Raw genomic sequence first — 13,776 nt, 5'->3', positions numbered from 1 at the left:
CACATCTCTTCCAAGTGATGGCTGCCTCAGGTGAGCAGTGGGACATGGTGCTGAACCTGCCTCCTACTATAAGATACAACACTACGAAATGATACATTTTTAATCAGATCCTTGCAAAAAAGGTACATTTTCTGGATATTTTGCATGCTGAAAGAACCGTTAAGTGAAAAATTCATGTGGTTTTTGAATGCATTAGCTCTTTAATGAAGAATTTTAGAGATTCATAGTACAAGTGATGCAATAGTTGATTCCTAAGATAAATGCAAGGCAGTAAACTTTACGTATTTATTATATATCTTTGATGTATCAGCTTTATGGAAGATCAGAGCGTTCTGCATGACACCAGAAGTTTAATTTGGCCATCGCGAGTTTAGTGGATTTATGAGTGTATTGATTAGCACTGAACAAAGTTTGCAGTCATACCACCTGTAAGCTTTACTGCACTTTTGTACATGCTACATCAGGCTTCAATAGGTTTCCTTCTTTTTGGGAACTGTAAACTGTGAATTCCTTCAGGTGCTGTAAATTCATGCTAAGGTTGGAGCTAAAATGATTTTTTTGCAAGCTTTCAAATGAATGTAAATATTTATTAGCCTAAAATGGTTACTATGGGCTGAACACTCCAAGTAAAGTGCCTTGGGAATAAACTGAGAAATAAATGAGTGAGTGAAATTGCTAGGTAATCAACACTTTGGAAATTGATTAAAATTACATGCAAATAAATTACACAAATATAACAGCGTAGCACAGAAAACGAAGTAAAGGTTTTCTAAAAATTAGAACTGTGCAACATTATTGCCAGCCAGTGTTTCCAGCGGTTACAAAGTATGTGATATTTCTAGCAGAAAAATAAGATCATACTGATTGGATTGAAGCAGACTGATCTAGATGGTGACCATAATGTTTCCATTTTGCAGATACTGGATGCCACACTTAAAACTGAAATACTCTAAGGAAATAAGTCAAATTGTGGCAATACCATGAATGACATTTGCATGGGTGCTGCAGATGTTAATAAGCAGGAAGAAAGGCTCTTGATAAAAGGAAAACAAAGATCAAGCATACTAAAACTGAGAGAAAACACGTGGTATGCTAAAATAATGGACACAGCTAATGTACACAATCCTATGCAGGAATGGACCAAACCAGACAAAAACAAACAAACAAGAAAAACAAGAAGGCCAACTGGCTTTCTAAAGATTCGCAGGGAACATATCCTATCAGGCATTTCCCAAACCAGTCTTCAACTTGTCCTGAACACCTAAATATCATCTATTAATAAAGCTCTTCTGTCCCATTCACATTGCAATTCTTCATTTCTCAGTAGTAGAAACAAGGGACACTAGAATTGGTGTTTAGTTTGTTGTCCTACCATATCACCATGAACAGATAGTTACCGTACTAAAGAAGAGATTTCCCCGTAAAGTGAAGGGATAGATGGGCAGCTTGGCTTTGCTTGGAAGTGACCTAATTTGAGATGAGAATGGGAAGCGGGAGTAAACAGAGAAAGCACACACAGCTTTTGGTTGCGCGTTTCTTTTAACACTAGTAAATTGTATCGTAGGTGGACCATCCTTGAAGTTGTCAGTCAAAAACACTTGAAATCTACAAATGTTAAAGCATGACATTTTTTATTATCAGGTTTTAAGGATAATTAGCATAATTCTGCTACTTAATTTACTGACTGCAGAGCCCAAAAATACTCAGCGTATAATAGTCAGCACCTACGAGTTTAGTCATTGGTGCTGGTAAGTACCGAAGCAAAGCTCTTGCCCCGTGTCCCACATAATCCTGATTCAGAATGCCACTACAGTCTCTGCACCTCTTTTCTTCCTCAAGCCTCAGGTCTGCAAAGACATGTACATGAAATCAGATGACTAGGACAAAGGTTTACTCCCACGCCATCAAGCATGCCCTCTGTTTGGTCTGGCAGACCTCCTTAGACAATCCCATTAGTGCCTCACCCACTACATAGGACAACTGCATTCTAAGCATCCAAATTTGAGGGTAGGAGCCAAGAAATCCCTTCTTCTAATTCCAGATCTGCCCTGAGTGATCCGTAGCCCTTAGGAGTTTGAACAGACCTTACTCTAACTCAGGCGTCCCACAGTGAACTTTGCTAATATTTGTCCAGTGATTAAGTGAAAGGATGTAATAAATACTTTCTGCACATTTAGATTTTTATCCCCCTTGTTGGGTTTATTTTTTCTGGACACTGTTCTCACTTCCTGAGATGGGCCTGGCAAAGATAAATGAGGACAGAGGCACAGCTTCTTGTTGACAGAATACAGATATATCAAGAATTCTGAACCTATTCAAAGTTATGAATGCAAATTAATGTTCTCAGGGAAAGCTATAAAAGCCAGATAGGAGCAAAATGAATAAATATGTAAAGAGAAATCCTGACATGGTCACCGCTTGGTTGACTTTTTTGCAAGACCTTCAGCATTTGTGCTAGCTCATTATTCCCACTGTCTAATGAAAATTACTACAAAAAAAGTTAGGAAATGACATTAGTGCTTCTTTCTTTTTTGTAACAGTCTTGTTCACACACTACCAAAGAAAAAGATCCTACTAGCTTTGAGATTTTTTTTTTAAAGCAAGATGTGAAATATGATTTCACCACATCTATTGAAATGAAGATCATGCAATACATTCAAAAATGCTTGGACATCGTGTTTCTATTAAACCTATTTGCATCCCCTCTTTGTACAGGGATTCTAAAGATCTTCTCTTATTAATTCTAAAAAGTATTTTCATTGTAAATATACATTTGTGAATATTATAGACAGGTGTAAGTGAAATCTTTCATTCATTCGTATAACCAAACAATTTCATTGTCCATTACAATAGATTGATAGAGTATGACTCAGTAAGCCCAGCATGAATCTGCCTAGTATTTGCAGCAGGAAGAAAAATTTTCACTTGGATATCAAGCAAATCTAATCAAGTGCAACAGCTCCTGGGTGTAACTACTGAACCACCCACGTGTGGGAAAGAATTCTACACACAGACCACAGGTAAAAATGTTGTCATAACCTTCTGGTTGTCATTACTTTCTCACTTGCTATTCTCAAACAACAACTAAGCAACTTTTATTTACAAGGAGCTAACTGCCTGAAGTAGAAGAGAATATTCAATGACTTGCAGAAATTCAGAAAGCAGGAAATAAGAACTGAGGCATAAATCTGTTCTATCCTGCTTCCTCTCCATTAAAAGTTCTGTATTTTGACCAGCGACAGGCTTGTAGTCTTGGTACCCAGGTTTCAGACTATTTATCATAGCTTGTCATTAATTTGAAAATGACACCAGAATTGGAGGAACTTTCCTAAAAATAAATGAATAAACACACTTTGAAAAATTAGAGGGTTGTTTTGCATGTTGTGTTACAAGTTGCAGTTCTGCATTAACATCACATTCTCCAGAACTTAAAGAGGTTACTGGAAACAGCCAGCAAGATGTCTACAGAGGAGTCTGTATTCTTACCATTCCTGTTAGCTGCCTTATGCCATGCTATTTTATTAGTTTTCTGATGGAATTGTCCATCAACATGATGGGAGTTTTGCCTGCCTAAGAAGCACAGTTTCTGCAGGAGATGCTACTGAAATCTAACAGACTGAGCAGGACAAACACTGTGTCAGGGAGCCTGCTGCAGAAGGACAGGTAAAACGGGGCCATGAAGGTCAGTAAGCTAAGGGCAACTTAACTTAAACTAAGAGCAGGCAAAGAAAATTGCTAAAACCAAGACCCATAAGGCATTACACTGCTGTACCCAGCTTTGTACCTCTGAAAGGTAGGCAGCATTACTTGTAGTTGATGTTTTTCAAGCACTTCAGCTCACCAGTCAGTCACAGGCACGCACCTCGAAGAGGGCTCAGAGGTGCCCCAGGAAAGCAGGCGAGTACTGCGAGCCCAGTGGGAAGGCAGAGGAGATGGGGGCCGAGCCTCTGCAACCAGCCTCCAGGGTGGCTGCCTGGCGCAGCTCCACTCAGCGTGCAGCAGGAGAAACTTGGGCTCCTTTCCAAGTGACCTGTCGGGATACCCAGCCTTCCTTCAGCCACTTCTTGCCTTGTGTTAGGTTTTCAGTAGGCTTAAAGCCATGAAAATACAGCCGCCTGTGCCGTATTGTACTTCGTTAAACCAGCTTTTGAAAATGACATTCACATTTTACACTGCTTGATGAATATATCTATTTACTGGGAGTCGTTAAAATGCAATAAACTGTTAGTTCTCTCGTGCTGAGCTTTAGCCAGAGCAGGTTCTCACAGCCAATGCATAAACTGTTGGTAACAGAAACTCATGTTGGAAATTATAGCCCAAAGCAATCAGTCATTTACTTCAGACTAGGCTGCCTACCTCAGGCTGTTTTGTTCAAATCACACTTATTTCATCCATAGTCACTGGGGCCCAATTTGCCTACTTTCATAGATACCCCCTATTAAGATCTTGGATTTTAAAAAAATGAATTTACCGAATAGAAATTTCTGTTGAGGAGGAGGCTGAGAGAATTGAGGTTGTTCAGCCTGGAGAAGAGAAGGCTCTGGGAAGGCCTTACAGTGGCCTTCTAGTATCTAAAAGAGGTTACAGGAAAGCTGGGGAGGGACTCTTGGTCAGGGAGTGTAGGGATAGGACAAGGAGTAATGGCTTTAAATTACAGAGGGTAGGTTTATATTAGATATAAGAAATTCTTCACTCAGAGGGAGGTGAGGCCCTGGCACAGGCTGCCCAGAGAAGCTGTGGATGCCCCATCCCTGGAAGTGTTCAAGGCCAGGCTGGATGGGGCCTTGGGCAACCTGGTCTGGTGGGAGGTGTCCCTGCCCAGGGCAGGGGAGTTGGAATTAGATGGTCTTTAAGGTCCCTTCCAACCCAAACCATTCTGTGATACACTAATAATCAATGTTAATATTCTGCCTGTTGTTTTGACAGTCTGCATTATTCAAATCTTTACCAGGTGATAAAAGACAGAAAAGAGCCAAAGAAACATCATAGTACCCAGGTCTGAGAACTTCTTAGTGCCTTTAATTACTTTCAGAAACAGAAGACTACAGACTTCTTCCATCAACCCCTTATACTTTCCAGACTGGAACCAAAATGTAGTAAAGTTCCTATGTTATTTTTGAATTTTGGCAGAAGCAAGTTAGATGTAATAGCGAGGACACTATGTTGGAAAGTCTTATGTCACTGTGAATTTTGGCACATATAGCATCCACCAACTTAAGAGCAGAAGTAGCACCATTGATTTAAAAACGTAGTTCCAGGTGTTTGTTTTTTTTTTTTTTTAAATGCATTTTTCCAGAAGACAGTAATAGGATTATTACTGTCTGACAATAGTTTGTTTTTCATTAATTCTCTTCAGTATTTACCAAAGGCTATAAAATCAGGCATATTGTGTTCTATGAAATCCAATCGCTTTGTTCAGAACATCAGCTTTTTCTAAAACTGCAATGGTAATGAGAAGAGACAGCTCAAGGAATCTCCAAACAAGTCCTCATGACACAAATCTTTACTACTTTCAAATGTATTTAATCTTTTACTTTTTCATAAGTTGGCTTACAGAGTTGGCAAACTGTTTGGTTACACACTCTGGTCCTCTGTAAAACTTGTAACTCATTATTTCACTTCTTAACAGAAATACATGGGAGGAAAAACTCTTGGAGAAATCCATTCTTTTATTTAGTCTTTGCACTACTGCAGGATATTGGTATTAGAAAGATTTTATTTATTTATTTATTTTACAAATACAAAGCTGTGTAAGCCAAAGTCTGCCCCCAGTTACACTCAGAGTTCTCCCCTTATACTTGTGTAAAAGTGTAAGCTTAATCATTACATTTTATATAAGTGGATTCACGAGTGTAACACCCTATGGATGGCTCTCCATGATGGCACTCAGTGCCATAAAGCATTTTAGGTCCTTAATTGTCTCTTACATTAACTTGCCTCATCGTATATAGTGCAAAAATGGATCAGGGGACAACTTCAAGCAACTGCGTTGCTCTCTCTTACCCAGTGTGGCAATGTTTCATTCCCTCATGTCCTGCAGATATGCAAGAGGCCTCTTTCTAGCTCGTATAAAAGTTCTGCACTCTCCAGGAAATCCTCTCCTACATTGTGTACTCCCTCAAGAGAACAGTATTATCCATGCAGTCTATTAAACCTACTAGAGCAAACGAAAAAGTCCTTCAGTGACAATACCTAAGCAGGTTTCTACTTCAAAGAGTTTACAAAGTACGGATGAAGTATGACAAGCAGAGATGTAATAAAGTAGTTAATTTGTCACAGGTCTGGTTACTTCAACTACAGGCGAGTTAAGTTTACATTAGCATTAGTAATACATTGCAGTATGGAGTACAGTATATAGGTTTCATGGGAAAAAAAAAAGTGTTCTGCAGAATAAAAGACTGAAAGTACAACAAAGCAGGCTAGAAAAGTTGTAAAAAAATTACAAGGCTATGTTTAAATTGGCACACAGAAAAAGATCAAAGGAATGCTAGAGATATACCTTGAGCCACACAGGTAAAAGGGATGAGGAAGAGTGTACAAAGATCTTGGCACTGAAAACAAGACAAATATAGTTTTGCAAAACCTTCATATTCAGTAACAGGACTTGAATTTGATGGAAGGAAAAGAGGAAAGGACAAAGACTTTTCTAAAGCCGGAATATTCAAGCCACTGAACAAAGCAAGCAGACCGTAAGGAGTTAAGTGAGGGCCAGGGATGACAGGAAGATGACTCTTCAGCTCATGCTCTCAACTCTCCTACTCTTAGAAAATGAAACCTGAAAGTTTCTTTCAAGTAACTGTAAGTGGGGGAAAAGAAATGAAACAGTTGTTTCTGCTGAGTTTACACACTTTCCTTCCTTACTCTCCTTGCCATGTTCTACCGGCCTGCACAACAGCATCACCCCTCAAAAAAAGTCCAATAAAGAAATGAGATTGTGATTTCATCCTGAACTTTACTTTATCGACTTAACAGGCCTCTTGGATCATGCCATTGGAGCTGTTAAAATCTCTTTGGAAGCTAAGGAGCACAATACTTGGTGAAGGGTTTTTGTTCTTTTTTTGTTTGTTTTATTCTGTTTTGTGTTGTTTTTTGTTATTTTCTTTTATGCTTTTATTTTTCTTAAAATAAATAACCATTCTCAGCCTGTTTTAATCAACAGCTCAATGGCCAAAACGCATTGTTTGTACCAAAGACAAAGCTCAACGTTTCTTAAAGATGGATGCACTGAAGCAAGTATCTTCCAGAGCCCTACTACAACTCTGCTTAGGACTATGGCATCAGTACCCTGTGCAGCACAAGGAACTTTGGCACCTCTTTCTTCACGTGGGGTAAATATTTTGGGGTCCTCTATCAAGAGATTCTATGAAATGGGGTTAAGCCAGAACACCTTAGGCTCCTCCTTAGGGTACCATGTAAGTCTACAGAGCTCAGAGCCCTGTGATGGTTCCCTTCGGGAACGAAAGGGAAGCAAAGTTCAGACTGGAGCCCAGGTTAGGCCAATAAAGCTGATACAAGTTAGCCAATACTAATCAACTCCTGAAGACTTGAAAGCAGTCAGACAACAGAAGTTGTTGATTTCAAAGAGACTTCAAAATGATTTAAACCAGCACCATTTCTGTCTTCAGCCCCCACTTACATACCAGCTTCGAAAATTTACTTTTGTACGCTCCACATGGCTTCTTTCACCGTCACCACTTCTATAAAAATGCGATTAGCCTTCTTACAAATAAACCACCCTAACCACAATGCTGACTTGCTGAAACACAGATAAGAAAAAAAATGCAATTTTAAATTCAAGTTATATGAGTACTTGGACTATGCTATGAATAAGTAATGAAGGAACAAAGTCCCCTAGACTTCAAAACTTGATGTATTGTAGTGTATTATCAGAAACCCATTCAGTCAACTTATGTCCATATAATTAATTTGGTGCAAAAGAAACAAAGATATTCAAAGTCTGGTGGGGAAGTCAAAAATTAAATGTGGAACTTGGCAACTTCCACAATCAGGCATGCCCAGAAGTCTAATAAATCCAGACAACCACAGTGATTTATTCTCTAAAAGTATAAAAGAGATTTTTAAGAGAACACCTAAAAGACTAAAACATCAGGAAAAAGATGTTGGGTTTTGTAACACGTGCACAATAACGTTTCTATAATCAGAACACCTACACTGCTCATTTTCTCACTACTTGTACTGTTTCTGAATGTGTCTTATCTTGTCAACTGTGACAGCTTCTGGCAAACCTACTGATGTATCTTCTGACCTTAAATCTTCAATGACTCTTTTAAGGAATGCCATAAATGAGAACATATACAATGCTTCCGTTGCGAGTGGCTGTTCTCTTTCGGCAACTAAGGCGTCAACAGACATACTCATGCAAACTTCAGAAAACAGAAATAATGTGATAAATTCTAATAATTTTCTCTAAATTCTATGGAGTGAAAAAGTATTTTAAGTAGATTAGAGAACTTCATAAGCTATTTCTTTTCCATACTTTGTCTCATCTAGTATAACTGACTTTCTACATTTTTCTGTTAAAACGAATAAAAATACGTAAATTGTGTCCCAAACTAGTTTTTTTTTTTTCTCTGTGATATATTGAGAACACTATTTCAACAGTCTGCAGAAGGGAACCTAGAATGGAAGAACAAGAACCACTGCGTTAATAAGGCACTAGCTGAAAAACAGCTGCTACATCAAACAGCAAACTGATTTCTAGGCTCCACCACCCACGGATAAGAGGAAAACAGAAAAGGCTGAGGCTGGAACTTAAGCTACCACATACACTTGCAAAATCTTGTGTTAGTTCCACTACATGTTACCTGAAATGAAACTGTCCTGAGGCTGATGTAAGTAACACTCAGAGCTTGCACACCTGTGGCATATACACCGTGTTCAAGTCACAGCTGGAGACAAATCCATGTAACTCACGCAGGGAGGAAGCTGAGATCCCTTTTTTTGGGTCTTTGACTTAATGGCAACTACAAAGGGTTCTTTATCCACCCTGAACAACAATAAATTTCAAAGATATTTTGGCACAAAAGGAATGCAAGACTCCTAAGCAATCGATTCCTACTAATTACCATATAATTTATATAAGTCTGTCTTTTCACACAGCAAATATAGATCCTTTCCAAACTGCAATTCCACCCGGAACGTATCACTGGAAAGAATAAGACCTGCATAGTCACGAGCACCTATCTGATAAACCTGAAATGTTTCACTTCGCTCTGTTCTTGTTCACAAGATGAGCAGCACCCACCAGTGTTCTGCAACAAATTACTATTCTCTAAATCAACATGAGCCAGCAGTGTGCCTGGGCAGCCACAGGGCAAACCACATTTTGGGGTGCGTTACACACAGCACAGCCAGCTGGTCAAAAGAGGTGATTCTCCTGCTGTATTCAGTGTTGCTGAGGCCTAACCGTGAGTACTGTGTGCAGTTCTGGGCTCCACAGCACAGAAAGGCTGCTGAGGTCCCTGAAAGCGCCCAGAGGAGGCCAGCACAGCTGGCGGCAGGGCTGGAAGGCATGTGCTGTGAGGGGAGGCTGAGGACACTTGGGCTGCCCAGCCTGGAGGAGAGGAGGCCCAGAGGCGACCTCGCTGCTCTCCGCAGCCTCCTGAGGAGGGGAAGCGCAGGGGGAGGCGCCGGCCTCCGCTCCTGGGACCCGATGGCAGGGCACGGGCACGGCACAGAGCTGCGCCGGGGAGTTCAGGCTGGGCATCAGGAAACGTTTCTTTGCCGTGAGGGAGGTGGGTGCTGCCCCGTGCCCATCAGTGCTCAAGAGGCATTTGGACAATGCCCTCAGTAATGTGCCCTAACTTTTGGTCAGCCCTGAAGTGATCAGACTAGTTGATTTCAGAAGGTCCCTTCCAACAGAACTATCCTAAAACAAATAAATCCACACATCTGAGAAAACAGCAAAGCTTTTAATTGCACCTAGCCATAACAAAACTACTGGACTTACCATTTATCAGAAAGCTCACAGCTCAGGCCAAATATAGCATGCCCTATTCATTCCAATTCTTCAGTTGAAGTCATTGAGACTAATTCTATCACCTATCCTGATTTTGGCCTTCAATTAACTAATCTAGTATTCCATTGAAAATATAAAATTCAAAACTCATACATAGCAATTGGTTTTAAAGTCATGCTCTGTTTGTCAAGGGCACTGATCATATTACATATTTAGAACTAAAAACTGTCAAAATTTAACAACAGTTATTCTCTCATGGAGTCCAAATCTTTCCTGAATCCACCAATACTCTACCGTTATTAGTGGACGACCTGACTAAAAGTATTCACTGCCCTAACTGTATAAACTGAACAATTGACTTGAGAATTGGAATTTAGTCCTTTATTTCTCTCCAACTGGCTCTAATTACAGACAATTTCTGTTGATATATTAGGAATACAGGTTTAACATTAAATTTGGATGGCACTGAAGAGAAGAAAAATCTTGCTCACAACTGCCATCTGACCTGTGGAATTACCTTAAGATATTAAAGTAAAACTAAGATACTACTAGCATTAGCTTGCTTGATTTTTGACTGCCACTGTAGAAATAATACTACTAACTTGTAGTGTAAGTTGAAAATTGCAGTGGCACTAATTCATGTCTGAGCAGAAACCCTTTACACCCAATTTCTGTCCTGCATCTTCTTTCAAAGCATTTCACATTTGAGTTTGTTTTTATTGACAAGTTATGCATGCTTCCTCAGTCAAGACAAGCACTCAGAGACCCTCCTAAGCAGAGAGATGTTTGCTGTTCTTTAGTTTAATTCAACAAACACATTTCCAGGTCACCCCCCAGAGGACCAAATCCTGCTCATTCCACTCACGTGAACATTTACAGAAGTATACTTTCCATCTTTAGGAAGAAATGGCTGAAGCCATAAATTGAAAGCTTAAGAACAGGAAGATCAACTTGAGCAGCTGTCTTGTAATGATGATGTACACTGTTAGCCTATGCCAGCAAAAGGATGAAACGTACTTTGAGTAGAGACGTGCAATGCCAACAATCCGCACAAGTGACAGAGCTAAAGACCCACGTAATTTGCCTTGGGGCTGAATAACACTTAAACCTGCATGCCAAAGGTTGTAAACTCTCCTCTGGCCCGCGTGGAAGCTCATTCTACCATGTCTTCAGCATGACTATTACTGATCCCACGTAAGTCCAAACGAGCCCAGGCTTGCTCAGTCACACTTTTGATTTGCTGGACAGGCATGCCATCAGAGGGCTAGTGAATTAGTTTACAAACACTTCTTCAGCACCTGCAGGTAAATCAATGAAAAGCAATCAGGTGGTAAAAGCAGCAGCGTTGGTGCTGTTATAAATACTGCCCATGAGTGACAAAACCTTTATGTTCGCAAAGCAAAGCAAAAACCGACGCAGCCAGGAAAGGACGCTACCAGCACACTGATCATCCCTCACTCAGTCAGTCTAAATGGGCAAAAAAAGACCTAAAAAAGGGCTGTTGGGCGCAACAGGTGCCTCTGAAAGCGCGACCCAGCCTAGAAACGCAGCCCCTTAGGGGGGTCTTTACCACAAACCACACTCAAACCCTACCGAGGTGCCAGCACAAATGACCGGCTTTGGGGCTCACGCGAATGCATCGCTGGTCTCCATCTCCACCAATCTTTTCGGTGCGTTAAATTTTGGGCTGGGGAGCAGGCGGGAGCCATCCTGCCACCACCTGCTAACCCTAACCCTCCCTGCACCCTCACGGCCCCAACGGCTCCCAACGTTCCCCAAACGTTCCCAATGGCCCCAGCGTTCCCCAAGTGGCCCCCACCGATCCCCAAATGGCCCCCGACGATCCCTAAATGGCCCCAACTCGTCTCCCCTCAGGGCGGCGCGACCCCCACCCTCGCAGCCGCCGCTCTGCCGGTCCCGCCTCGCCCCGAGCAGCCGAGCCGAGCCGAGCCGAGCTCACCTGGCCCCGGGCGAGCGCCCGTCCCGTGTCGTGTCGTGTCGTCCTGTGGTGTGGTGTCCCGTCTTCTGGTGCCCCGTCTTCTAGTGCCCCGTCCTGTGGTGTCCTGTCCTGTGGTGTCCCGTCCCGTCCCGCCGCGCAGCGCCGTCGCCCTGCCCGCTCGGCTCCCGGCGCTAGAGGCGCCGCGGCCGGCCTCGGCAGCTTGGGGCAGCCGCTGGACGCGGCGTGGGGGCGGAGGCAGGCGAGGGAGGTGCTGAGAGGCCGGGAGGGGGCCGGGGAGCCCGGCACGGCACGGCACGGCACGGCACGGCACGTAGGTTAGGGGAGGTGGCGGGGACACGCCGCGGCTCCACAGCGAGCCCCGTGAGGGGAGGACGTAGATTGCCCCTCAGGTTAAACTGCGCCAAGTTCCCCGGTGGGCAGCGGCGTTAGCTGTGGCGCTCCTCTTCCCTCTTCTTATTTTTGGGGTGAAGCACATGGTGAAAAGGCAGTATTCACAGTGACTTTTTTTTTTTTTCCGACCCCTCTCACTGTAAAACTGTGTTTTCTTAAGAAGAAATTTCATGTTGCTTGAGTTCGTACCCATTGCCTCTAGTCCTGGCAGTGGGCACCACAGAGAAAAGCCTGGCTCACACTGCACGTTTTTAGGGAAAGGCTGGAGCTTTAGGCAACAACAAGTTCTTATTCAGTGTTACTGAGGAAAAGAAAGGGACAACATCTACAAACTCGATGGACAGCAGATGTTCCCGAGGATGCAGGGTGTGATAAGTCCATGTGAGGAGCAGGATTTCATAGAGACATACGTGCAAAATAGAGCTGGGGTTAGATGAAGAGGCATGTTTCATTTTGCTTGGATCTGGGGCGTTCTTCGGATGCTTTGGAGTCAGTTTCTAATGGAATTCAAGCCTGGTGCTTTGGTGGTTCTTCAAAAAGGAAAAAACAGAGGCATTTGCTTTCTGTATCTTGGCTAGTGGGATCCTTGCATGTTTAAGTACCACAGATCGTGTTTTCCTCTCTTCCTAGCTCATACCACCTGTGAGAATTATGGCTCCCTCCCTTCTGACCTGGGTGTCCAAAGTCAATAAGGAAGAGAAGAAAATTGTCCTGAAATTACTGCTAGGGGTGTGATGTATGATGATACTGTTTGTTGGTAGAAAGTAGAACCTAGTGGTTCTACATCAGTGCTCTTTTGACACATCCACAAACAGTGTGCTTTGCAAATGTGGTTTAGCAGTGTTTCAACAGAAAGGCTGGAAGGTTGAATGAGCTTGGAAACTGAAGCCCAACTTACCCCTGGGCACGTTATATGTTGTCAGTGCAGGTTCAGTAAGCTTACTGTATTGCTTATTGTGTGAATAACTACCAGTGTACAGATAAATGGCAGTCTGGCTCTGTCCATCCAACCCCCCTGACAAACAACATGATATTTTGGGTAAAATTCAACCAGCTGATGAATTTTCAGGCACTGAAAGGTAAGTGCAGGCAGAAGAATTGCCTCAAAATACCTTCTCTCCACTCAGATCAAGCTCATTTATTAGGAGAAAATACTGTGTGACTTATAAAAGACAAAAACTCTACTTAATTTGTATCTGAAATTGCTTATTTAAACTGCATATTACATAAAACTGGGTAATGTCCAGTAACATACAGAAAAAAAAATTGATTGGTAATGATCTAGGACCCAGGACTATGTAAAGAACTTAATTCCCCAAATGCATTTTTATAGCTGTGCTTAACTGAAGAAGTCCCTGAAATCGATGAGCATTCACTTAGATGCCAGTACTCCAGCCCTACAGTTCTAGGACAACGTTGGGTGCCTCACTTACAAGCTGAAGACAAA

The 13,776-nt window shown here is 42.1% G+C and overlaps 1 protein-coding gene across 8 annotated transcripts in view; it reads right to left on the bottom strand.

The window, feature by feature from the left end:
- The window catches only part of ADGRG2 (adhesion G protein-coupled receptor G2), a 62,715-nt gene extending 50,542 nt beyond the window's left edge, over positions 1-12,173 (bottom strand). For 4 of the 8 annotated variants that reach the window (XM_040532429.1, XM_040532449.1, XM_040532459.1 and 1 more), the window contains exon 1: positions 11,573-11,752. In XM_040532429.1, coding sequence (XP_040388363.1) covers positions 11,573-11,688 — 116 coding nt within the window. In that variant the 5' untranslated portion in view covers positions 11,689-11,752. Of the gene's footprint in view, positions 1-11,572; positions 11,753-11,939 lie in introns of those variants that run through there. The other 4 variants (XM_040532479.1, XM_040532486.1, XM_040532496.1 and 1 more) reach the window with 4 other exon arrangements.
- Positions 12,174-13,776: the final 1,603 nt, after the last annotated feature.

This window comes from Cygnus olor, chromosome 1 (genome assembly GCF_009769625.2).
Source record: "Cygnus olor isolate bCygOlo1 chromosome 1, bCygOlo1.pri.v2, whole genome shotgun sequence".
Classification (NCBI taxonomy): Eukaryota; Metazoa; Chordata; class Aves; order Anseriformes; family Anatidae; genus Cygnus; species Cygnus olor.
Note: the sequence above shows the minus strand (reverse complement) of the source record. Positions and strands in the feature narration are given on the sequence as shown.